Genomic DNA, 27,908 nt, shown 5'->3' with positions numbered 1-27,908 from the left:
TAAATGAAATGTGTGAAAATTGCTTGATTTTGTTAGTCGTTCTCACTCAGATATCATTAACGTGACATAAGTGTGGCGGGTAGCCTACCGTTGGGCCAGTAACCGAAAGGTCGCTGGTTAGAATCCCTGAGCCGACTAGGTAAAAAATCTCTTGATGTGCCCTTGAGCAAGGCACTTAACCCTAATTGCTCCTGTAAGTCACTCTGGATAAGATCATCTACTAAATGACTACAACGTAAATAAGTCTTAGTGGCCCCAAAAGGCGAGAGCAGGCCCTGTTTAGGAACCAGCTGTCTGTCTAAGAAACAGAACTATGGCGCCCTCTAGTGTTCTTTAGTAGTTATTAGGTGACCCAAGGGTGGATTGCTATACTCTATATTGCTATACTATACAAAAACTCTGCCTCCTAAAGACATTCAACCTAACCTAAGTAGGTCTACAGGAGACGTGGTAACGTGTGGTAATGTATCTCGTGTTTCTACACCATACATAACTATTTCTCTGGCAAACCCATTTATTCCACTATACTTTATGGTTTTGAATAGTTTATGCATGCCCACTCTAAGACACTATAGTGTGTAGGCCTATAGAGAATATAAACGTTTTGAACCCAACTAAAAATATATATATATATTCACAAACGTAGTTTATAACATAGCTATTACTTGCACAAAACACAATATAAATTGTAATACCACAGAAATAAGGAAGTATCCTACCGACATGGGAGTGGCTTGAGCAAACACCTTCCTGCTTCACATAACGTTTTCTTCGGGGGAATACCTGGTAATACCCAAAGGACTTGGCCTATAGCGCATCTACCAGAAATAGAATATCAACATTTCCGTGCAGATGCTCGTGGGGTGACAAGTTCTCAAATTAGGTAAGAGGCAAATTCGTAAAACTCAATGTAAGAAGTGTTTTCACAACTGTCAAATGTAGGCTTTTACCTTCAGGTGTAGGAGACTCAACGCGACGTTAGCTGCGTCAAGGTATTTCAAGTGATCTGAGTTATTCATTATTGTTTACGGTTCACGCAAAACAAAACTATTCAAGAGTCGTTTGAAGTCAGTAAAATTATACCGTGAACGTCATATTATTTCTAGCAGTTTACAAATATGTGTCTCTGAATGAAATGTTCAAAACATGAAGACTGAGGACAACATGTGCTTCATGTAATAGATTGATTTACACGTCTTAATGGCATAAGTCCTTTACCGTAATAGATATATGAGATACCTTTTGGATTCAAGCATTTTAACTTGAACTACATATGCATAATGTGTGGAATTGCTTCCATTGCATTTGCTACCTGAGTTCAGTTGGAAGAATCTCAATTAACACTGCAAGTCTGTGCAGGTGAAATTGTTGACACGTACTTCCAGCGCCTGGGTGTATGACGCTGCAGTATGTAACCCTACCTACTCCAAAACAAGTGTTCTTGCTATACTGGCTCTCTTATAGAATAGGCAAGTATGCAGGGTGTATCTATCTGTGTTTTGGTTCACTTTGACAAGTGAGGTGGATTACCGCGGAAAAAGTTGGTTTGAGATTCGATATTGGCCAGACATTCGGAACTTCAAACTTCTATTGCTCGGGAACGATTTGAGCTATATACCTCAGTTTAGGCTCTTTATGAAGGAAAACATGTGTACAACATTGCACAGGTCTTATTTTCCCGAGTCCGACCCGAGCTTCATAATCACAAGGCAACCTTGTAGGCAGCCCGCTCAAGGGCAATGCAACTAGTAAGGGACCGTCAACAAAGTGCATGATCACAATATTCAAAATCCAATAGCCGGTACACAAAGTGACTTAGCAACCTAATTTCAACTGTCCATTATTTCTTACATAGAGAGGCAAGTTGCACACCCTTTGGTTTTCTCAAAAAATGATACCAACAATTTTAACATATATATATTTTTAAAAATACTTATTTCAATAAGTCCTTGGCCATGTGACCTACGCAGCATAAACCAACATTGTGTTGTTCACAGAATAGGGACACACATTGCACATGGTTTTCCTATAAAGTGCCTATGCGATTTTATATAAATATTTGAAAATGTCACATTTCAATAGCTCTTCAACCACGTGACTTAATCTGATTTCAACAGTCCATTATTCCTTATATAGAAAGGCACATGCTTTAGTTTTCTCAAATGATTCCATTTAATAAAAATTATTTTATTGATAAAAAAAGCACTTACAATTCAATTTCTCCTTGACCATGTGACCTAGACTCCTCGAACCAACGTTGGAGGGTAGGGATGCACATTGCACATCCTTTTGGTTTTCTGAAATATTGTTACATTTTCTTTCACTTGAATTTATTTGTTAAATGTTTGACTTAGAATTCCAATTGGTCCTTGATCACATGACCTAGTCACCTTAAAACCAACTTTGTATTGTTCACAGGTCAGGGACATACATTGCACACCCATAAAGGACAATATTAGAGCCCAACTCTATGACTTCCTCATTTTCACACAACAATAAGACTTTCTGTTCTGCAAAGTTAAGAGCGCCAGGTTTTGGGCATTCTGAATAGTATTGTGTTAAATAGTTGGTGAAATTGCAATGTTCATCTCTATAGCCTCTCTGTCAATCCTCTTCAATATGTTCAGAATTCTGTAGCTTCAGTGCCCACGCTGAACGGTACACCATTTTGGTGTTATCTTACCTTTATGGCTCAATCTGTTTGCAGGCATTCTGATGGGCTGGCAGGGGGGAGGGAAAAAATGGTGTTCTCTCTCCTCTGGGTTCTTATCTGATGTTATGGTATGAAGTAAGGCTGCGGACTGTTGCAGTACTGGCAGGCTGTATGCTACTTCTCACTGTGCACATTGTCTGAGTGCTATTAAACCTTTAAAAGACCATCGTTGTTCGCTCTATCCTTGGATCCTTTATTTCACACCACTGGAAACCGAACACTTCCCTACATCCACACGTAAAACCAGGGAAACCATCACATCCACCTCTCTACCGACTCCACTGCTCAGCTACACATCTCTCCATGTCCTGGCTCTTCCTTATCGTTCTGACCTGTTTGCACATCTAAATTCCCTGTCGCTCACTCATCTGACTCCAGCGTCCTTATAACTACTAAGACCAGACTCCTGGCCATTGGGGACCTTGTCTTCAGTGCCTTCAGCTCAGCTGGACTCTTCTGAAACTCCTCGAACGTCCATCACATCATTTGCATATTTATAACCATCTCTTAACCTATGTTACCCTCCATTTAGCCCCCCTAGTCTCCCATTTCTTGTTAGATGTTTTGACTAGAATCTTTTTATTTTTTATTTTTTTATCATATTACTCCAGTGCTAACCTCTGGCTTCCTGTTAAGGCTAGGGCTGATTTTCAAGTTTTTACTGTCAAGCTACAAAGCATTACATGGACTTGATTTGTTCCTGCCGTACATTATGTAACTACATGTACGCTACGGTCACAAGACGCAAGGCCTCCTTATTGTCCCTAGAATTTCAAAGGAAAAAGCTGGAGGAAGGACTTTCTCCCATAGAGCTCCTCTTTTATGGAATAGTCTTGCCGATCCATGTGAGATAAACAGAGACTCGGTTTCAAACTTTAAGTCTTTGCTGAAGACTCATCTCTTCATGAGGTCCTATGGCTCAGGTGTGCATTAGGTGAACGGCAAGGCACTGGTCCTTCTAGAGGCAGCAAGGGAACCACCCTTGCTGTCTCTACTTGGCCCGGTTCCCCACTCACTCCTGGGATTCTCTGACCCTATTAGGGAGGCCGAGTCTCTGGCAGTCAGAGACGGCAAGGGTGGTTCCTCCCTATGCCAGGCTTTGTTCACTATACTCCACTCCCTTGGGTCTTCCTGTCCGGTTTTGCTCCCCCTAGTGGGCAAGTGTGGTGGGGGACATATTACTGGGCTATACGCAACCTTGTCTCAAGGTAGTATGTTAGTGGTCTGTGGATTTTGGTTGAGTGGTGTGGGGGTTGTGCTTTGACACAGTGGGTGGTGTTTATCATTCCTGATTGGCCCTGTCTGGTAGTACTTTTGGACAGGTCTACAGTGTTGCCCAACCTCCCCTGTCTCAGTCTGCAGTATCTATGCTGCAATAGCCTATGTGCCGGGGGTGTGTGTGTGGGGGGGGGGGGGGGGGGGGGGGGGGGGGTCAGTCTGTCCTATCTGGTGTACTGTGTGATCTTAGACATACTCATCTATCTCTCTGTTTCTCTCTCACACACACACACACACACACACACACACACACACACACACACACACACACACACACACACACACACACACACACACACACACACACACACACACACACACACAGTGATTGATGTATGTTATTGATGTATACTGTTGTACATTTCTCATTCTAGGTGAAACCCTCTGCTAAGGTTCCTACCTAGCACCAAATGTGGTTCCCCTATGGGGACAAGTAGAAGGTTTATACCTAGCACCAAATGTGGTTCCTCTATGGGGACAAGTAGAAGGTTCCTACCTAGCACCAAATGTGGTCCCTCTATGGGGACAAGTAGAAGGTTTATACCTAGCACCAAATGTGGTCCCTCTATGGGGACAAGTAGAAGGTTTATACCTAGCACCAAATGTAGTTCCTCTATTGGGACAAGTAGAAGGTTTCTACCTAGCACCAAATGTGGTCCCTCTATGGGGACAAGTAGACGGTTTCTACCTAGCACCAAATGTGGTCCCTCTATGGGGACAAGTAGAAGGTTTATACCTAGCACCAAATGTGGTCCCCCTATGGGGACAAGTAGAAGGTTTATACCTAGCACCAAATGTAGTTCCCCTATGGGGACAAGTAGAAGGTTTATACCTAGCACCAAATGTGATTCCCCTATGGGGACAAGTAGAAGGTTTATACCTAGCACCAAATGTGGTTCCCCTATGGGGACAAGTAGAAGGTTTATACCTAGCACCAAATGTAGTTCCCCTATGGGGACAAGTAGAAGGTTTATACCTAGCACCAAATGTAGTTCCCCTATGGGGACAAGTAGAAGGTTTATACCTAGCACCAAATGTGGTCCCTCTATGGGGACAAGTAGAAGGTTTATACCTAGCACCAAATGTGGTTCCTCTATGGGGACAAGTAGAAGGTTTATACCTAGCACCAAATGTGGTTCCCCTATGGGGACAAGTAGAAGGTTTATACCTAGCACCAAATGTGGTTCCCCTATGGGGACAAGTAGACAGTTTATACCTAGCACCAAATGTGGTTCTTCTATGGGGACAAGTAGAAGGTTTATACCTAGCACCAAATGTAGTTCCTCTATGGGGACAAGTAGACGGTTTCTACCTAGCACCAAATGTGGTTCCCCTATGGGGACAAGTAGAAGGTTTCTACCTAGCACCAAATGTGGTCCCTCTATGGGGACAAGTAGAATGTTTCTACCTAGCACCAAATGTGGTTCCCCTATGGGGACAAGTAGAAGGTTTATACCTAGCACCAAATGTGGTTCCTCTATGGGGACAAGTAGACGGTTTCTACCTAGCACCAAATGTGGTTCCCCTATGGGGACAAGTAGAAGGTTTCTACCTAGCACCAAATGTGGTCCCTCTATGGGGACAAGTAGAAGGTTTCTACCTAGCACCAAATGTGGTTCCCCTATGGGGACAAGTAGAAGGTTTATACCTAGCACCAAATGTGGTTCCTCTATGGGGACAAGTAGACGGTTTCTACCTAGCACCAAATGTGGTTCCCCTATGGGGACAAGTAGACGGTTTCTACCTAGCACCAAATGTGGTTCCCCTATGGGGACAAGTAGAAGGTTTCTACCTAGCACCAAATGTGGTTCCTCTATGGGGACAAGTAGAACGTTTATACCTAGCACCAAATGTGGTTCCTCTATGGGGACAAGTAGAAGGTTTATACCTAGCACCAAATGTAGTTCCCCTATGGGGACAAGTAGAAGGTTTATACCTAGCACCAAATGTGGTTCCCCTATGGGGACAAGTAGAAGGTTTATACCTAGCACCAAATGTGGTTCCCCTATGGGGACAAGTAGAAGGTTTCTACCTAGCACCAAATGTGGTTCCCCTATGGGGACAAGTAGACGGTTTATACCTAGCACCAAATGTAGTTCCCCTATGGGGACAAGTAGAAGGTTTATACCTAGCACCAAATGTGGTCCCTCTATGGGGACAAGTAGAAGGTTTATACCTAGCACCAAATGTGGTTCCTCTATGGGGACAAGTAGAAGGTTTATACCTAGCACCAAATGTGGTTCCCCTATGGGGACAAGTAGAAGGTTTATACCTAGCACCAAATGTGGTTCCCCTATGGGGACAAGTAGACAGTTTATACCTAGCACCAAATGTGGTTCTTCTATGGGGACAAGTAGAAGGTTTATACCTAGCACCAAATGTAGTTCCTCTATGGGGACAAGTAGACGGTTTCTACCTAGCACCAAATGTGGTTCCCCTATGGGGACAAGTAGAAGGTTTCTACCTAGCACCAAATGTGGTCCCTCTATGGGGACAAGTAGAAGGTTTCTACCTAGCACCAAATGTGGTTCCCCTATGGGGACAAGTAGAAGGTTTATACCTAGCACCAAATGTGGTTCCTCTATGGGGACAAGTAGACGGTTTCTACCTAGCACCAAATGTGGTTCCCCTATGGGGACAAGTAGAAGGTTTCTACCTAGCACCAAATGTGGTCCCTCTATGGGGACAAGTAGAAGGTTTCTACCTAGCACCAAATGTGGTTCCCCTATGGGGACAAGTAGAAGGTTTATACCTAGCACCAAATGTGGTTCCTCTATGGGGACAAGTAGACGGTTTCTACCTAGCACCAAATGTGGTTCCCCTATGGGGACAAGTAGACGGTTTCTACCTAGCACCAAATGTGGTTCCCCTATGGGGACAAGTAGAAGGTTTCTACCTAGCACCAAATGTGGTTCCTCTATGGGGACAAGTAGAACGTTTATACCTAGCACCAAATGTGGTTCCTCTATGGGGACAAGTAGAAGGTTTATACCTAGCACCAAATGTGGTTCCCCTATGGGGACAAGTAGAAGTAGTCTGTCTTCTACTCATTTGAGTACAACAATAATCTACTCTATTTTCCCAACAATGTAGTAATTATTATTAATGTAGCACTAAAAATAACAAGGTAGAATAAAAAACACACAAGAAATATGAATAAGAATGAAGAACATGAGAAAGTAAGAAGCTATATACAGGATCAGTAACTATATACAGGGACAGTTCCAGGGTCAGTAGCTATATACAGGGACAGTTCCAGGGTCAGTAGCTATATACAGGGACAGTTCCAGGGTCAGTAGATATATACAGGGACAGTTCCAGGGTCAGTAGCTATATACAGGGTCAGTTCCAGGGTCAGTAGCTATATACAGGGTCAGTTCCAGGGTCAGTAGCTATATACAGGGTCAGTAGCTATATACAGGGTCAGTTACAGGGTCAGTAGCTATATACAGGGTCAGTTCCAGGGTCAGTAGCTATATACAGGGACAGTTCCAGGGTCAGTAGATATATACAGGGTCAGTTCCAGGGTCAGTAACTATATACAGGGTCAGTTCCAGGGTCAGTAGGTAGATATGTATTGGGGTAAGGTGACTATATACAGGGTCAGTACCATACTAACAATGTGCAGGGATACTGGAGGGATAGAGGTAGATACGTATAGGGTTAATAATACTATGTACAGGGTCAGTTCCACGACCATGTTAACAATGTGCAGGGGTACTGATGGAGGTAGATACAATTGAAGTTGGAAGTTTACATACACTTAAGTTGGAATCATTAAAACTTGTTTTTCAACCACTCCACAAATTTCTTGTTAACAAACTATAGTTTTGGAAAGTCGGTTAGGACATCTACTTTGTGAATGACACAAGTAATTTTTCCAACAATTGTTTACAGACAGATTATTTCACTGTATCACAATTCTAGTGGGTCAGAAGTTTACATACACTAAGTTGACTGTGCCTTTAAACAGCTTGGAAAATTCCAGAAAATTATGTAATGGCTTTAGAAGCATCTTATAGGCTAATTGACATAATTTGAGTCAATTGGAGGTGTACCTGTGGATGTATTTCAAGGCCTACCTTCAAACTCAGTGCCTCTTTGCTTGACATCATGGGAAAATCAAAAGAAATCAGCCAAGACCTCAGAATTTTTTTTGTAGACCTCCACAAGTCTTGTTCATCCTTGGGAGCCATTTCCAAATGCCTGAAAGTACCACGTTCATCTGTACCAACAATAGTACGCAAGTATAAACACCATGGGACCACGCAGCCGTCATACCGCTCAGGAAGGAGACGCGTTCTGTCTCCTAGAGATGAACGTACTTTGGTGCGAAAACTGCAAATCAATCCCAGAACAACAGCAAAGGACCTTGTGAAGAGGCTGGAGGAAACCGGTCAAAATTATCTATATCCACAATAAAACGAGTCCTATCTCGACATAACCTGAAAGGCTGCTCAGCAAGGAAGAAGCCACTGCTCCAAAACCGCCATTAAAAAAGCCAGACTACAGTTTGCAACTGCACATGGGGACAAAGATTGTACTTTTTGGAGAAATGTCCTCTGGTCTGATGAAACAAAAATAGAACTGTTTGGCCATAACAACCATCATTTTGTTTCGAGGAAAAAGGGGGACGCTTGCAAGCCGAAGAACACCATCCCAACCGAGAAGCAAGTGGTTGCAGCATCATGTTGTGGGGGTGCTTTGCTGCAGGAGGGACTGGTGCACTTCACAAAATAGATGGCATCATGAGGTAGGAAAATTATGTTGCTTCAATATATCCACATCTCAAGACATCAGTCAGGAAGTTAAAGCTTGGTCGCAAATGGACAATGATCCCAGGCATACTTCCAAAGTTGTGGCAAAATGACTTAAGGACAACAAAGTCAAGTTATTTGAGTGCCCATCACAAAGCCCTGACCGCAATCCTATAGAAGTTTTGTGGGCAGAACTGAAAAAGCGTGTGTGAGCAAGAAGGCCTACAAACCTGACTCAGTTACACCAGCTCTGTCAGGAGGAATGGGCCAAAATTCACACAACTTATATTGTGGGAAGCTTGTGGAGGCTACCCGAAACGTTTGACCCAAGTTAAACAATTTAACGGCAATGCTACCAAATACTAATTGAGTGTATGTAAACTTCTGACCCACTGGGAATGTGATGAATGAAATAAAAGCTGAAATAAATCATTCTCTCTACTATTATTCTAACATTTCACATTCTTAAAATGAAGTGGTGATCCTAACTGACCTAAAACAGGGAATTTTTACTAGGATTAAATGTCAGGAATTGTGAAAAACTGAGTTTAAATGTATTTGGCTAAGGTGTATGTAAACTTCCGACTTCAACTGTATGTATAGGGGTAAGGTGACTATACAGGGTCAGTTCCAGTACCATATTAACAATGTGCAGGGATACTGGAGTAATGGAGGTAGATACGTATAGGGCTAATCATACTATATACAGGGTCAGTTCAGTACCATATTAACAATGTGCAGGGATACTGGAGGGATAGAGGTAGATGTGATTTATGATAAACAGAATAACAGCAGTGTGAATGATGATTCTTTGTGAGTGTGTGTGCATGTGTGTAGAGTCCTGTCAGTGTGTAGAGTCCTGTCAGTGTGTAGAGTCCTGTCAGTGTGTAGAGTCCTGTCAGTGTGTAGTGAGCTGAGGAAAGTAGTCAGCATGGGGTCTGAGAGCACCTGTTACATCAAGCTGAGGAAGGTAGTCAGCATGGGGTCTGCTGTCTGAGGGCACCAGAGCGCAGGCCTTTAGAGGTTGTATGACACACAGACAAGGAAGAAGGCCAAACAAATAGCAGGGGATTCTTCCAGAGCCTGCCCTCTGGTCTGAGATACAGTACAGACAACACAATTCATGACCAACTGAGGCAGTGGCCAGTGGAGGCTGCTGAAGGGAACAGCCAGATTGCAGTGGTAATGAAGCTGCCCCTGCCAGTGGATGCTGCTGAGGGGAGGACGGCTCATAATAATGTCTGGAATGGAGTCGATGGAATGGTATCAAACGCGTTGAAACCATGTGTTTGATACCATTCCATCGACTCCATTCCAGACATTATTATGAGCCGTCCTCCCCTCAGCAGCATCCACTGGCAGGGGCAGCTTCATTACCACTGCAATCTGGCTGTTCAATTAGATCAAGGAGCTATTGAAATTCCAAGTAAAACATGTAACTAATAAATTAAGGTAAAAGAATGTAAAACATTTTGTGTGATGTCCTACCCTCTGAACAATCCAACGTTGGTTTGCGGTCACATGGTCAAGGAGCTATTGAAGTTTAAGTAATTTTGTGTATGTATATATATATATATATTTATAATAAAGAATAATGGACTGTTGAAATGAGGTTGCAAAGTCACGTGGTGTGAGAGCTATTGAAATCTGAATGTTGGGATCGTTGATCATGCACTTTGTTGATGGTCCCTAACTAGTTGCATTGAAGGCACCAGGTTGCCAACACCTTTGCTGTGTTAAAGGCATAGTGCATTTAAACATATATCTTTCTCTGTCTGTTTTGATCCTTTCTTTCTGCTCGGTAACAGTTTGTCAGGGCTGGTTCCCTGTAGGCTGTCAACACACACACACACACACACACACACACACACACACACACACACACACACACACACACTTTCAACCCTGTCGAGGTCTCCCTATCTGTGTCTCCGGTGCCTGTTAAAGATTAAACCCTCCAGAGATCAGCTCTCACATTCCTGTTATCGGAACCTGTTCCAGCCCTTTATGGATGTTACCCACTTTGACCCACTTTGACCCACTGTTCCCCACTGTTACTCACTGTGACCCACTGTGACCCACTTTGACCCACTGTTACCCACTTTGACCCACTTTGACCCACTTTGACCCACTGTTAACCACTGTGACCCACTGTGACCCACTTTGACCCACTGTGATCCACTTTGACCCACTGTTACCAAATGTATTTGTATTTGTATTTATTAAGGATCCCCATTTAATTCCTGCCAAGGCTGCAGCGGGGACTGTGAAGAGACACAGCCACAGGCACAGACAACTGCATACACACACATAATAACATACGTAAGGCACTATACACAACACGTACACATGGATTTTGTGTTGTAGATATGTGGTAGTAGAGTAGGGGCTTGAGGGCACACACTTAATGTGTTGTGAAATCTGTGACCCCCTGGAAGAGTAGCTGCTGCCTTGGCAGGAACTAATGGGGATCCATAATAAACCCCAGGAAGAGTAGCTGCTGCCTTGGCAGGAACTAATGGGGATCCATAATAAACCCCAGGAAGAGTAGCTGCTGCCTTGGCAGGAACTAATGGGGATCCATAATAAACCCCAGGAAGAGTAGCTGCTGTCTTGGCAGGAACTAATGGGGATCCATAATAAATACACATACTCTTCCTGGGGTCCAGCAACGTTACAGCCGTTCTATACAGGTAAACATATTACATGACATTACATTTCAGCCCTCAGACCATTACACTACTACCACATATCTACAATACAAAATCCATGTGTACCAGTGGCGGTCACTGCCGTTTATGATGAGGGAGGACGATTTCATTCATATTACATTCACCCAGTTCAATGTAACATCGATAGGTTTAGGCTACTCAAATGTTCCCCTATACCCATCATGAGGTTGATACAAGCTAGCCTATGAATTAAAGTTTACAACGTACAGTACCAGTCAAAAGTTTGGACACATCTACTCATTCAAGGGTTTTTCTGTATTTTTTTACTATTTTCTACATTGTAGAATAATAGTGAAGACATCAAAATTATGAAATAACAACAATGGAATCATGTAGTAACCAAAAAAGAGTTAAACAAATCAAAATATATTTGAGATTTGAGATTTTTCAAAGTAGCCACCCTTTGCCTTGATGACAGCTTTGCACACTCTTGGCATTCCCATGATTTTGGAATGAGATGTTCGACCATCAGGAGTCCACATACTTTTTGATCATGTAGTTTATATACTGAACAAAAATATATACGCAACATATATAGTGTTGGCCCCATATTCCATGAGCAGAAACGTTCCATACGTACAAAAAAACGTATTTCTCTACAATTTTGTGCATGAATGTGTTTACACCCCTGTTAGTGAGCATTTATCTTTTACCAAGATAATCCATCCACTTGACAGGTGTGGAATGTCAGGAAGCTGATTAAACAGCAAACTAATTCTGATTGGCTGGGCCTGGCTCTCAATTCGGTGGGTCTATTTCCCCCCCCCCCCCCCCCCCCCCCCCCCCCCCCCCCCCCCCGAAGCCCACCCATAGCTGCACCCCTTCCCAGTCATGTGAAATCCATAGATTAGGGCCTAATGAATTTATTTCAATTGACTGATTTCCTTTATATGAACTATAACTCAGTACAATCTTTGAAATTGTTGCATGTTGCGTTTACATTTTGGTACAGAATGTGTTCATACCTAGTTACCTAGCTGTAAGTCGCTCTTGATAAGAGTGTCTGCGGAATGACTAAATGTAAGCACTTGTGTTTCAATGAAAGGTAAATTATTCATTAAGAAAAAACATGGAGATGTTTTTTTAATTTAGTTTCACAAAGTACAACTGCTAAGCCTTACCCTTGCTTTCCTCCTGTGACTAGAAAACATATCAAACTGTAAAACTTTATTAGCAAGTGACCATACTAACATATCAGAGTTCACAGAATTTAAAGTATTCATTCTCAAAATGCTGTGAACCATGTACTATTACATGAAAATGACTGAACAGGAACTAATGAGGTGCCTGTTATGTAGTAGTCCCTGAGCGTTGAGCACTCTCAATCATAGGATAAGTCCCTCTCTAGCCTTCAAACCCATCCCTCTCTCCTTCCCACACACCCAGGTGGTGTTGCTAGGTGCTAGCCATGCTGTGGGGAGTATCTCCCAGGACTCTAAATATTTAAGTGCCTTTGAACGGGGTATGGTAGTAGGTGCGAGGTGCACAGGTTTGTGTCAGGAACTGCAACGCTGCTTGTTTTTTTTTACGCTCAACAGTTTCCCTTGTGTATCAAGGACTATTTTCATTGACCCCCTTTTTTTTTACGCTGCTGCTATTCGCTGTTTATTGTCTGTGCATAGTCACTTTACCCTTACCTACAGTATATGTACATATGACCTCAATTACCTCGACTAACCTGAACCCCTGGACATTGACTATATACAAGTACTCCTTCTATAGCCTCGCTATTTTTATTTACTTTTTTACTTTAGTTTATTTAGCAAATATTTTCTTACTCTGCATTGTTAAGGGCTTGTAAGTAAGTATTTCGCTGTAAGGTCTACACCTGTTGTATTAGGCGCATGTGACAAATACAAATTGATTTGATTTGAGAATGGTCTACCACCCAAAGGACTTCCAGCCAACTTGACTCAACTGTGGGAAGCGTTGGAGTCAACATGGGCCAGCATCCCTGTGGAACGCTTTCGACACCTTGTAGAGTCCATGCCCCGACGAATTGAAGCTGTTCTGGGGACAAAGGGGGCTGCAACTCAATATTAGGAAGGTGTTCCTAATGTTTGGTGTACTCAGTGTAGAGATACTGTTTGTTGGAGGAGCATGTCCACGTGCGTAGCTGTGTACCCTCTGTTAGTCCTACAACCACAATGACCGCTTGCAATCAATCATCAGTTGTTTGTTGAACCTAGCCCGTTGGTAGTTAATTGGTTAGTACAACATCTGCTGTAATCTATGTAGACCACAGCTTGCCTCACCAGACCTGGGTTCAAGTACTATTCAAAATTATTTCAAATACTTTATCTGGGCTTGATTTAGATTGCCTGGCACAAACGAACCAATAGAATAATCGCAAAAGTGCAAACCCCGCCCATGTGGTAATTCCAGGCAGACTAGAGCAAATGCTAACGTTATTTGAAATATTTCTAATGTTATTTGAACCCAGGTTTGTGCCTCTCTACAAAACACACTGCAGAGAAAATGGACCATGGGAAAGAGTGCTTGTTGTGTAACTTGCCTTACCCCTTGTGTCCTTACTGCCAGTGTAATGTTAGTTATGTCCTTACTGCTAGTGTAATGTTAGTTCTGTCCTTACTGCTAGTGTAATGTTAGTTATGTCCTTACTGCCAGTGTAATGTTAGTTCTGTCCTTACTGCCAGTGTAATGTTAGTTACTGCCAGTGTAATGTTAGTTATGTCCTTACTGCCAGTGTAATGTTAGTTGTTAGTTCTGTCCTTACTGCTAGTGTAATGTTAGTTATGTCCTTACTGCCAGTGTAATGTTAGTTATGTCCTTACTGCCAGTGTAATGTTAGTTATGTCCTTACTGCTAGTGTAATGTTAGTTCTGTCCTTACTGCCAGTGTAATGTTAGTTATGTCCTTACTGCTAGTGTAATGTTAGTTATGTCCTTACTGCTAGTGTAATGTTAGTTATGTCCTTACTGCCAGTGTAATGTTAGTTATGTCCTTACTGCTAGTGTAATGTTAGTTATGTCCTTACTGCTAGTGTAATGTTAGTTATGTCCTTACTGCTAGTGTAATGTTAGTTACTGCTAGTGTAATGTTAGTTCTGTCCTTACTGCCAGTGTAATGTTAGTTATGTCCTTACTGCCAGTGTAATGTTAGTTATGTCCTTACTGCTAGTGTAATGTTAGTTATGTCCTTACTGCTAGTGTAATGTTAGTTCTGTCCTTACTGCCAGTGTAATGTTAGTTATGTCCTTACTGCCAGTGTAATGTTAGTTATGTCCTTACTGCTAGTGTAATGTTAGTTATGTCCTTACTGCCAGTGTAATGTTAGTTATGTCCTTACTGCCAGTGTAATGTTAGTTCTGTCCTTACTGCTAGTGTAATGTTAGTTATGTCCTTACTGCCAGTGTAATGTTAGTTATGTCCTTACTGCCAGTGTAATGTTAGTTGTTAGTTATGTCCTTACTGCCAGTGTAATGTTAGTTATGTCCTTACTGCCAGTGTAATGTTAGTTATGTCCTTACTGCTAGTGTAATGTTAGTTATGTCCTTACTGCCAGTGTAATGTTAGTTCTGTCCTTACTGCTAGTGTAATGTTAGTTATGTCCTTACTGCTAGTGTAATGTTAGTTATGTCCGTACTGCCAGTGTAATGTTAGTTATGTCCTTACTGCTAGTGTAATGTTAGTTCTGTCCTTACTGCTAGTGTAATGTTAGTTATGTCCTTACTGCCAGTGTAATGTTAGTTACTGCTAGTGTAATGTTAGTTATGTCCTTACTGCTAGTGTAATGTTAGTTATGTCCTTACTGCTAGTGTAATGTTAGTTACTGCTAGTGTAATGTTAGTTATGTCCTTACTGCTAGTGTAATGTTAGTTATGTCCGTACTGCTAGTGTAATGTTAGTTATGTCCTTACTGCTAGTGTAATGTTAGTTACTGCTAGTGTAATGTTAGTTATGTCCTTACTGCTAGTGTAATGTTAGTTATGTCCTTACTGCTAGTGTAATGTTAGTTCTGTCCTTACTGCTAGTGTAATGTTAGTTATGTCCTTACTGCTAGTGTAATGTTAGTTATGTCCTTACTGCCAGTGTAATGTTAGTTATGTCCTTACTGCCAGTGTAATGTTAGTTATGTCCGTACTGCTAGTGTAATGTTAGTTATGTCCTTACTGCCAGTGTAATGTTAGTTATGTCCTTACTGCTAGTGTAATGTTAGTTATGTCCTTACTGCCAGTGTAATGTTAGTTATGTCCTTACTGCCAGTGTAATGTTAGTTATGTCCGTACTGCTAGTGTAATGTTAGTTATGTCCTTACTGCCAGTGTAATGTTAGTTCTGGCCTTACTGCCAGTGTAATGTTAGTTATGTCCTTACTGCCAGTGTAATGTTAGTTATGTCCTTACTGCTAGTGTAATGTTAGTTATGTCCTTACTGCCAGTGTAATGTTAGTTATGTCCTTACTGCCAGTGTAATGTTAGTTCTGTCCTTACTGCCAGTGTAATGTTAGTTATGTCCTTACTGCCAGTGTAATGTTAGTTATGTCCTTACTGCTAGTGTAATGTTAGTTATGTCCTTACTGCTAGTGTAATGTTAGTTCTGTCCTTACTGCCAGTGTAATGTTAGTTACTGCTAGTGTAATGTTAGTTATGTCCTTACTGCTAGTGTAATGTTAGTTACTGCTAGTGTAATGTTAGTTATGTCCTTACTGCCAGTGTAATGTTAGTTCTGTCCTTACTGCCAGTGTAATGTTAGTTATGTCCTTACTGCCAGTGTAATGTTAGTTCTGTCCTTACTGCTAGTGTAATGTTAGTTCTGTCTTACTGCTAGTGTAATGTTAGTTCTGTCCTTACTGCCAGTGTAATGTTAGTTCTGTCCTTACTGCCAGTGTAATGTTAGTTATGTCCTTACTGCTAGTGTAATGTTAGTTATGTCCTTACTGCCAGTGTAATGTTAGTTCTGTCCTTACTGCCAGTGTAATGTTAGTTATGTCCTTACTGCCAGTGTAATGTTAGTTATGGCCTTACTGCCAGTGTAATGTTAGTTCTGTCCTTACTGCCAGTGTAATGTTAGTTCTGTCCTTACTGCTAGTGTAATGTTAGTTATGTCCTTACTGCCAGTGTAATGTTAGTTCTGTCTTTAATGCTAGTGTAATGTTAGTTCTGTCCTTACTGCCAGTGTAATGTTAGTTATGTCCTTACTGCTAGTGTAATGTTAGTTATGTCCTTACTGCTTGTATAATGGTAGTTAAAGGTTGCATGGTTTCATTGGGGTGTTTTTCCCTGACAGAGTTGTTTCATATGGGTTATAGTTTGTTACGTTCAATATCTAACAGGTACTGTACACATAAACTCAAAAAAGAAACGTCCCTTTTTTAGGAACTCTGTCTTTCAAAGATAATTCGTAAAAATCCAAATAACTTCACAGATCTTCATTGTAAAGGGTTTAAACACTGTTTTCCACGCTTGTTCAATGAACCATAAGCAATTAATGAACATGCACCTGAGGAACGGTCATGAAGACACTAACAGCTTACAGACGGTAGGCAATTAAGGTCACAGTTATGAAAACTTAGGACACTAAAGAGGACTTTCTAGTAACTCTGAAAAACACCAAAAGAAAGATGCCCAGGGTCCCTGCTCATCTGCGTGAACATGCCTTAGGCATGCTGCAAGGAGGTATGAGGACTGCAGATGTGTCCAGGGCAATAAATTGCAATGTACTGCGAGTTGCCTAAGACAGCTCTCTCTCTCTCCCCCTCTCTCTCTCTCCCCCTCTTTCTCTCTCCCCCTCTTTCTCTCTCCCCCTCTCTCTCTCCCCCCCTCTCTCTCTCCCCCTCCCTCTGTCTCTCTCTCCCCCTCTCTCTCTCTCTCTCTCTCGGTCTTACTCCCCCTCTCTCCCCCCTCTCTCTCCCCCCTCTCTCTCCCCTCTCTCTCTCTCGGTCTCTCTTTCTCTCTCTCTCTCTCTCTCTCTCTCTCTCTCTCTCTCTCTCCCCATCACTCCCTCTCCTTCTCTCTCTCTCTCGGTCTCTCCCCTCTCTCCCCCTCTCTCGCTCGGTCTCTCTCTCCCTCTGTCTCTCTCACTCTCCCTCCTCCTCTCTCGCCCTCTCCCCAGGTATGATGACAGTATGACGTTGTCCTCCTCTCTGCCCTGATAATGTACGAGGTGATGCAGGGAGACACTACCACCCTGTCCTGGAAGCTACCCAGCCCCGGCCACAACGACGGCCCACAACAGAGCCCCTTCAGCGGGGATGGAGGACCTACTAAGATCCTTAAAGTTTGTTTCTGCACCAACAACACCCTGGGGAAGAACTTCAAGCTGGTCAAGTGTGACAGCTCCTGGCAGATCAGGGTGAGGGATTGTCTTCTGTATGTGTAATGTTTACTGTTCATTTTTTATTGTTTATTTCACTTTTGTATGTTATCTACCTCACTTGCTTTGGCAATGTTAACACATGTTTCCCATGCCAATAAAGCCCCTTGAATTGAATTGATATTGCGACTGCGTTCCAAAAGGCACCTCATTCCCTATATAATGCACTACCCTTTGAGAAGTTTCCCACTACAGGGAATAGGGTGCTATTTGGAACACATCATGAATGTTTATCTTATTATATTATTATTGTATTTATTTATATTTTTAATAAGACGTATAATTTTATTTATTGTGAATTCTGTTTCAATATGCGCGCAGAATTTACTTAGTTATTTAGTTGTAAAATTGTAAGAATACACTACTTTAAACCAACTATATAGCTTCGCAGATTTGGCACCCAAATTCAAGCTGTGACTGTCTCCGTACTGGTCTCTCTCCTCCAGGCTATAGTGCAGTCTGTCCTGACCAGTGGTATCCTTTTAACTGTGACTGTCTCCGTACTGGTCTCTCTCCTCCAGGCTATAGTGCAGTCTGTCCTGACCAGTGGTATCCTTTTAACTGTGACTGTCTCCGTACTGGTCTCTCTCCTCCAGGCTATAGTTCAGTCTATCCTGACCAATGGTATCCTTTTAACTGTGACTGTCTCCATACTGGTCTCTCTCCTCCAGGCTATAGTTCAGTCTATCCTGACCAATGGTATCCTTTTAACTGTGACTGTCTCCATACTGGTCTCTCTCCTCCAGGCTATAGTCCAGTCTATCCTGACCAGTGGTATCCTTTTAACTGTGACTGTCTCCATACTGGTCTCTCTCCTCCAGGCTATAGTCCAGTCTATCCTGACCAGTGGTAGGCTGGGTCCTAGCATCCAGTATAAAGGCTGCTATGGTCTACTGCTGAAGCACCTGAAGTCAGACGAGCTCCACTGGCTCCATCCAGACCTGACCGTGGGGGAGGTGGAGCAACGCTATGAGAGTCATCACGTGGAGGCAGAGTGGAGGTGAGAGGAGGGGTGGAGGAGGAGATGGGGGAGAGAGGAGGGGGGGAGGAGGAGTTGGGGGAGAGAGGAGGGGTGGAGGAGGAGCAGGAAGTGGGGGGGAGGAGGGGGGGAGGAGGAGTTGGGGGAGAGGAAGGGAGGGTGGAGGAGCAGGAAGTGTGGGGGGGGGGAGAGGAGGGTGAAGGAGGAGGTGGGGGGAGAGGAGGAGGTGGGGGAGAGAGGAGGGTGGAGGAGGAGCCTCCTGCTCTAAAGCAGTGGTATGTCCATCTGTTGAAGCCTCCTGCTCTAAAGCAGTGGTATGTTCATCAGTTGAAGCCTCCTGCTTTAAAGCAGTGGTATGTTCATCTGTTGAAGTCTCCTTCTCTAAAGCAGTGGTATGTTCATCTGTTGAAGCCTCCTGCTCTAAAGCAGTGGTATGTCCATCTCTCCCCAGGTATGATCTGAGAGTCCGCTACATTCCAGTCAACTTCCTGGAAAAGTTTAAACAAGACAGAACCACATTTCTGTATTTCTATCAACAGGTACAGTACATTTACATTTAAGTCATTTAGCAGACGCTCTTATCCAGAGCGACTTACAAATTGGAAAGTTCATACATATTCATCCTGGTCCCCCCGTGGGAATTGAACCCTGGTCCCCCCGTGGGAAATGAACCCACAACCCTGGCGTTGCAAGCGCCATGCTCTACCAACTGAGCCACACGGGACCAGTAGGCAGCAAGCACTACTCTGACTATGTAGAGAACACATTACTACTCTGACTATGTAGAGAACACATTACTACTCTGACTATGTAGAGAACACATTACTACTCTGACTATGTAGAGAACACATTACTACTCTGACTATGTAGGGAACACATTACTACTCTATGTAGAGAACACATTACTACTCTATGTAGAGAACACATTACTACTCTGACTATGTAGAGAACACATTACTACTCTATGTAGAGAACACATTACTACTCTGACTATGTAGGGAACACATTACTACTCTGACTATGTAGAGAACACATTACTACTCTGACTATGTAGAGAACACATTACTACTCTGACTATGTAGAGAACACATTGCTACTCTGACTATGGAGAGAACAGATTACTACTCTGACTATGTAAAGACCACATTACTACTCTATGTAGAGAACACATTACTACTCTGTGGAGAACATTAATACTCGGACTATGGAGAGACCACATTAATACTCTATCTATGTAGAGAACACATTAATACTCTGTGGAGAGTTCACATTGGTACTCTTTGGAGAACACATTAATACTCAAACTATGGAGAGACCACATTAATACCCTGTCTATGTAGAGAGCACATTAATACTATGTGGAGAGAACACATTAATAATCTGTCCATGTGAAGAACACATTAATACCCTGTCTATGTAGAGAGCACATTAATACTATGTGGAGAGAACACATTAATAATCTGTCCATGTGAAGAACACATTAATACTCTGTCTATGTAGAGAACCCATTAATACTCTGTCTATGTGAAGAACACATGAATACTCTGTGGAGAGAACACATTAATACTCTATGGGGAGAAACATAGTATACTCTCTGTAAAGAACACATTAATGCTTTCCAGAACTACATCATCCAAGATAACTCGCTGATGTCTGGTGCTTGTGTGGATACTGTAGATGCGTAGTGACTACATACAGCTAAGAATGAATGTGTTCTCTCGGTATTTGCCTGTGTTAGGTGCGTAGAGACTACATGCAGTACCATGCCAGTAAAGTCAGCGATGGAATGGCCCTGCAGCTGGGCTGTCTGGAGATTAGGTGAGGTTGGGATTTCCCTCTTTTTTGGATATTCTATTGTCGATGTGTAGACATCGTCAACTTCACAGTTGGCTTTTGTCCGTAGAGCTTCGTTATTGCGTGTCATGTTGTGCTGTCTCTTGCTGCTTCGCCTTCAGGAGGTTTTATAAAGACATGAACGCTAAAGGTCTGGAGAAAAAGTCCAACTTTGAAGTGTTAGAGTAAGTATGTACATTTGTCGTGTTTTTTTCCCCCCCCTACTAACCTTTTTTTAACCTTTTAAGAAAATCGCATTTGATTGATTGATTGTTTGATTCTAACTGGTCTCTCCAATGAAGGAAGGACGTGGGGCTGAACCTGTTCTTCCCACAGGAGCTCATTGACAGCATGAAGGTACATTTATACATTTTTTTTTGTTGATATCCACAGGATCGTTTAAAATATTATTGGAAGTTTCTACGAGCATAAATTAGGTTGTAAATGAGCCTACTTCACTTTTACGTCAACAAGGATAATTTCTGATCATTTCTACGCTAGCGGTGTTGTTTACCCTCCATTCAAACATGTATTTGTCTACCATGTGACGTCATAGTAAAATAGGGTTATGAAGGTGTTATCCAATGTTGCTGTTGTCTGTCCCAGTTCTTGTCATCTTCGTAACCTGATCCAGCAGACGTTCCAGTAGTACGTTACTCTGAAAGAGGAGGGTTAGGGTCACTATTACTAACAGAAAAGAGTTAGTTTGATTAATATAATGTTGTGATGTTCTGTCCCAGTCTCGTCATCTTCGTAAGATGATCCAGCAGTACGTTACTCTGAAAGAGGAGGGTTAGGGTCACTATTACTAACAGAAACAGTTAGTTTGATTAATATAATGTTGTGATGTTCTGTCCCAGTCTCGTCATCTTCGTAATCTGATCCAGCAGTACGTTACTCTGAAAGAGGAGGGTTAGGGTCACTATTACTAACAGAAACAGTTAGTTTGATTAATATAATGTTGTGATGTTCTGTCCCAGTCTCGTCATCTTCGTAAGATGATCCAGCAGACGTTCCAGCAGTACGCTACTCTGAAGGAGGATGAGTGTATGGTTAGCTTCTTCCAGACACTCACCGACTTCATCACCATTGGTGAAGAGGTCTACCCTTGTGAACTGGTGGTGAGTGTTGCTGCTGGCTTTACAGACAACAAGGATGCACTGCAAATACCTGACCTAAAATACACTGCGAACACCTGACCTAAAATACACTGCAAATACCTGACCTAAAATACACTGCGAACACCTGACCTAAAATACACTGCGAACACCTGACCTAAAATACACTGCGAATACCTGACCTAAAATACACTGCGAATACCTGACCTAAAATACACTGCGAACACCTGACCTAAAATACACTGCAAATACCTGACCTAAAATACACTGCGAACACCTGACCTAAAATACACTGCGAACACCTGACCTAAAATACACTGCGAATACCTGACCTAAAATACACTGCGAACACCTGACCTAAAATACACTGCGAATACCTGACCTAAAATACACTGCGAACACCTGACCTAAAATACACTGCGAACACCTGACCTAAAATACACTGCGAACACCTGACCTAAAATACACTGCGAACACCTGACCTAAAATACACTGCGAACACCTGACCTAAAATACACTGCGAATACCTGACCTAAAATACACTGCGAATACCTGACCTAAAATACACTGCGAACACCTGACCTAAAATACACTGCGAACACCTGACCTAAAATACACTGCGAATACCTGACCTAAAATACACTGCGAACACCTGACCTAAAATACACTGCGAACACCTGACCTAAAATACACTGCGAACACCTGACCTAAAATACACTGCGAACACCTGACCTAAAATACACTGCGAACACCTGACCTAAAATACACTGCGAACACCTGACCTAAAATACACTGCGAACACCTGACCTAAAATACACTGCGAACACCTGACCTAAAATACACTGCGAACACCTGACCTAAAATACACTGCGAACACCTGACCTAAAATACACTGCGAATACCTGACCTAAAATACACTGCGAACACCTGACCTAAAATACACTGCGAACACCTGACCTAAAATACACTGCGAACACCTGACCTAAAATACACTGCGAACACCTGACCTAAAATACACTGCGAACACCTGACCTAAAATACACTGCGAATACCTGACCTAAAATACACTGCGAACACCTGACCTAAAATACACTGCGAACACCTGACCTAAAATACACTGCGAATACCTGACCTAAAATACACTGCGAACACCTGACCTAAAATACACTGCGAACACCTGACCTAAAATACACTGCGAACACCTGACCTAAAATACACTGCGAACACCTGACCTAAAATACACTGCGAACACCTGACCTAAAATACACTGCGAATACCTGACCTAAAATACACTGCGAACACCTGACCTAAAATACACTGCGAACACCTGACCTAAAATACACTGCGAATACCTGACCTAAAATACACTGCGAATACCTGACCTAAAATACACTGCGAACACCTGACCTAAAATACACTGCGAACACCTGACCTAAAATACACTGCGAACACCTGACCTCAAATACACTGCGAACACCTGACCTCAAATGCACAGCGAATACCTGACCCCAAATACACTGCAAATACCCAAGTGTGGACTTTCCTAATTCGTTCGTAACTGCTGACGTTTTTTTAGTGGGGTTACAAGAATCTACAATTACAGTCTGAAGTTTGTCAAGAAATGAAAGTTAACTTAACACTGTTTGTCCACAGCAAGGCTGGAGTCTGTCAGTAGAGCTGGTGATTGGAGCCAGGGGCATTCGCCAACGCACCCATAAAGACTCAGTGGTAAGCAGGATGTTAACTGTATACAGGGCATTCGCCAACGCACCCATAAAGACTCAGCGGTAAGCAGGATGTTAACTGTATACATGGCATTCGCCAACGCACCCATAAAGACTCAGCGGTAAGCAGGATGTTAACTGTATACATGGCATTCGCCAACGCACCCATAAAGACTCAGTGGTAAGCAGGATGTTAACTGTATACATGGCATTCGCCAACGCACCCATAAAGACTCAGCGGTAAGCAGGATGTTAACTGTATACAGGGCATTCGCCAACGCACCCATAAAGACTCAGCGGTAAGCAGGATGTTAACTGTATACATGGCATTCGCCAACGCACCCATAAAGACTCAGTGGTAAGCAGGATGTTAACTGTATACATGGCATTCGCCAACGCACCCATAAAGACTCAGTGGTAAGCAGGATGTTAACTGTATACATGGCATTCGCCAACTCACTCAGAAAGATTCAGTGGTAAGCAGGGTGTTAACTGTTTAAAGGGCTTTCGGAAAATATTCAGACCCCTTGACTTTTTCTACATTTTGTTATGTTACACTCTTATTCTAAAATGGATGAAATTGTTTTTTCCCTCATCAATCTACACATAATACCCCATAAATGTATTAAAAATAAAAAAACAGAAACATCACATTTACATTAGTATTCAGACCCTTTAATCAGTACTTTGTAATTGCACCTTTGGCAGCGATTACAGCCTCAAGTCTTCTTAGGTATGATGCTACAAGCTTGGCACACCTGTATTTGGGGAGTTTCTCCCATTCCTCTCTGCAGATCCTCTCAAACTCTGTCAGGTTAGATGGGGAGCGTTGCTGCAAAGCTATTTTCAGGTCTCTCCAGAGATGTTCGATCGGGTTCAAGTCCGGGCTCTGGCTGGGCCCCTCAAAGACGTTCAGAGACTTGTCCTGAAGCCACTCCTGCGTTGTCTTGGCTGTGTTCTTAGGGTCACTGTCCTGTTGGAAGGTGAACCTTCGCCCCAGTCTGAAGTCCTGAACGCTCTGGAGCAGGTGTTCATCAAGGATCTCTCTGTACTTTGCTCCGTTCATCTTTGCCTGGATCCTGACTGGTCTCCCAGTCCCTGCCGCTGAAAAACATCCTCACAGCATGATGCTGCCACCACCATGCTTCACCGTAGGGATGGTGCCAGGTTTCCTCCAGACATGATGCTTGGCATTCAGGCCAAAGATCTTGGTTTCATCTGTTTGGCCATAATGACCATCGTTATGTTTGGAGGGAAAAGGGAGAGGCTTGCAAGCCGAAGAACACCATTCCAACTGTGAAGCACGGGGGTGGCAGCATCATGTTGTGGGGCTGCTTTGCTGCAGGAGGGACTGGTGCACTTCACAAACTAGATGACATCATGAGGAAGGGAAATTGTGTGGAAATATTGAAGCAACATCTCAAGACATCAGTCAGGAAGTTAAATCTTGGTTGCAAATGGGTCTTCCAAATGGACAATGACCCCAAGCATACTTCCAAAGTTTTGGCAAAATGGCTTAAGGACAACAATGTCAAAGTATTGGAGTGGCCATCACAAAGCCCTGACCTCAATCCAATAGAAGATTTGTGGGCAGAACTGAAAAAGCGTGTGCGAGCAAGGAGGCCTACAAACCTGACTCAGTTACACCAGCTCTGTCAGGAGGAATGGGCCAAAATTCACCCAACTTATTGTGGGAAGCTTGTGGAAGGCTACCCGCAACGTTTGACTCAAGTTAAACAATTTAAAGGCAATGCTACCAAATACTAATTGAATGTATATAAACTTCTGACCCACTGGGAATGTGATGAAAGAAATGAAATCTGAAATAAATCATTCTCTCTACTATTATTCTGACATTTTACATTCTTAAAATAAAGTGGGGATCCTAACTGACCTAAGACAGATACTTTTTATTAGGATTAAATGTCAGGAATTGTGAAAAACTGCGTTTAAATGTATTTGGCTAAGGTGTATGTAAACTTCAACTGTGTATATATATATATATATGAGGGTATTTTCAGCCTACACATTTATATCCTTCTACAAAAAAACTAAAGAAGGAACATTCCTCGTTGAGACCTGCTGCAAGGGTGTCTCTCTTTGGAGAGGTAATACATCTCTTCCTCATCCCCATCTGTCCCATCCCCAGCCTGGGTGGGCTCCAGGGTGACGTTTCCCTTAGGGACAGATCTAGGATCAGCTTCCCCTTCCCCAATACTTACCCTAACCATTAGTGGGGAAAATGCTAAACTGACCCAAGGTCAGTGTCTACGAGGCAACTTCACCCTACACCTGAGGCTTTTAAGTGTATCAGCTAATTGTTTCTCTCTTATACCCCCCAGCCTGTGTGTCTAGCGAACTTCAAACAGATCAAGAGCATCAAGTGTTTATCTCAGAGTGACAACAAAGCCCTCCTCAATCTTGACATAGACGGAGCCAGACAGGTACACATGTAAAAATATAGAAATAAACTTTATTAGCACTACTTAAAACAGGACACAGTGAGGCCTGGACCCATTATTCATTAATGGTCTCAGAGTACTGATCTAGGATCAGTATTGCCTTTAGATCATAATACATAGTTATTTAAACCTGATCTAGGATCAGTATTGCCTTTAGATCATAATACATAGTCATTTAAACCTGATCTAGGATCAGTATTGCCTTTAGATCATAATACATAGTTATTTAAACCTGATCTAGGATCAGTACTTCTACTCTGAGAGACTTTGTGAGTCATAACTTGAGATCTGTGCGGCAGGGTAGCCTAGTGGTTAGAGCGTTGGACTAGTAACCGAAAGGTTGCAAGTTCAAATCCCCGAGCTGACAAGGTACAAATCTGTCGTTCTGCCCCTAAACAAGGCACTGTTCCTAGGCCGTCATTGAAAAATAAGAATTTGTTCTTAACTGACTTGCCTAGTTAAATATAAAAGGTAAATTTGTAAGTCGCTCTGGATAAGAGCGTCTGCTAAATGACTTAAATGTAATGTAAATCTGTGTGTGTATCAACAACAACAACAAAACAAAAAAACACGCAACATTTTTATTGACGTGATAGCTGAGTTAAAGGCCTGCATCTTAAGTCATATTTTACCCTGAAAGCCTATAGGTCTATGACCCTTATGACAGCATAATGCTATATAGTGTTTGTAATGTGATTTGTAATTGTCAGTAATGTGAATGGTTTGTATCATCTTCGTCAGCCTCTGTCTATCAACGTGACTAAGTTTGCGATGGCAGAGAACATGGTGGACCTTATTGATGGTTACTGTCGTTTGGAGCACGCCACTGACGAGTCGTTCATCGTCAGACCAAACAAAGGTAAAGGGGATCAGGACGTTCACCCCGTCTATATAATGGTTAGGGGAAACACTGAAAGAGTGCATCACAATGGTCTAACTTGGTTTCCTCATTTCTCGTTAAGTCTATTGAAGCAATGTGAAGTAACACCATGTTTCTACCATGACTCCATAGACGCCAATCTACGAAGTTCCCTTCCAGATCTACCAACAAAGTGAGTGGATTGAACAAAGCTTAATATTTTGGTGTTTTGTGTCATTTCTATAACAAATCACTATGCTGAAACTGAACTGTACATATTGAGAGAGTAGTTGTTGGAACATCGGATATAAGCTCAAGTGAAAAGTGAGTCTTTCGGATAGATTTATCAACGAGACAGGTCGTGTTATTGTAACGGTGTGCGCCTGGTGCATTGAGGAACTATAAACCCAGGATTGATGATCCTCTCCTCGCCTCCTCTGACTGTCTCTCCTCCCACTCTGTAGTCAAATGGCAAACACAGGTTGCTTCAGATATAGCACGGGTGAGTTATTATCTACCAAGACTGCTTTCATCTTTGTTTGACGAAGTATCATGATTCATTATTAATCATTGTTCAAATCAGTGCAGTGGCTGTGGGGTGGGGCAGTGTTTCAAGTTGACCCATCTGTTTTGACCACAAACTGATATCATCAAATATCCAATCGTTCAGGATCTGAAATCTACGCTGAGATTGATGAACGACCGCGGTCTGGTAAGTAGTACGTTTCCTGAAGTCCATGATCAGCTACTTCGTTTTGTTTGATGTTGAGGGAGAGGTTATTTTCCTGGCACCACTCTGCCAGAGCCCTCACCTCCTCCCTGTTGGCTATCTCGCCATTGTTGGTAATCAGACCTACTACTGTTGTGTCGTCTGCAAACTTGATGATTTAGTTAGAGGCATGCGGGGGGGGGGGGGGGCTGAGCACGCACCCTTGTGGGGCCCCTGTGTTGAGGATCAGCGTAGTGGAGATGTTGTTACCTACCCTCACCACCTGGGTGCGGCCCGTCAGGAAGTCCAGGACCCAGTTGCACAGGGCGGGGTTCAGATCCAGGGCCCCGAGCTTGATAATGAGCTTGGAGGGCACTAAGGTGTTGAACGCTGAGCTGTAGTCGATGAAC

General features: G+C 42.7%; 1 protein-coding gene across 2 annotated transcripts in view; it reads left to right on the top strand.

The window, feature by feature from the left end:
- The first annotated feature begins 765 nt into the window (after positions 1-765).
- The window catches only part of LOC120019200 (protein-tyrosine kinase 2-beta-like), a 67,988-nt gene continuing 40,845 nt past the window's right edge, over positions 766-27,908 (top strand). Inside the window, exons 1-14 of one of the 2 annotated variants that reach the window (XM_038962511.1) lie at positions 766-883; positions 17,554-17,793; positions 18,636-18,814; positions 19,245-19,332; positions 20,532-20,611; positions 20,749-20,811; positions 20,929-20,983; positions 21,607-21,747; positions 23,398-23,472; positions 25,811-25,912; positions 26,672-26,789; positions 26,943-26,982; positions 27,254-27,291; positions 27,460-27,501. In XM_038962511.1, coding sequence (XP_038818439.1) covers positions 17,596-17,793; positions 18,636-18,814; positions 19,245-19,332; positions 20,532-20,611; positions 20,749-20,811; positions 20,929-20,983; positions 21,607-21,747; positions 23,398-23,472; positions 25,811-25,912; positions 26,672-26,789; positions 26,943-26,982; positions 27,254-27,291; positions 27,460-27,501 — 1,219 coding nt within the window. In that variant the 5' untranslated portion in view covers positions 766-883; positions 17,554-17,595. The remainder of the gene's footprint in view (positions 884-17,553; positions 17,794-18,635; positions 18,815-19,244; positions 19,333-20,531; positions 20,612-20,748; positions 20,812-20,928; positions 20,984-21,606; positions 21,748-23,397; positions 23,473-25,810; positions 25,913-26,671; positions 26,790-26,942; positions 26,983-27,253; positions 27,292-27,459; positions 27,502-27,908) is intronic. The other variant, XM_038962512.1, reaches the window with a different exon arrangement.

Source organism: Salvelinus namaycush, chromosome 24, assembly GCF_016432855.1.
Source record: "Salvelinus namaycush isolate Seneca chromosome 24, SaNama_1.0, whole genome shotgun sequence".
In the NCBI taxonomy this organism is placed as follows: domain Eukaryota; kingdom Metazoa; phylum Chordata; class Actinopteri; order Salmoniformes; family Salmonidae; genus Salvelinus; species Salvelinus namaycush.
The sequence above is the reverse complement of the archived record's forward strand: the minus strand, read 5'-3'. Positions and strand labels throughout refer to the sequence as shown.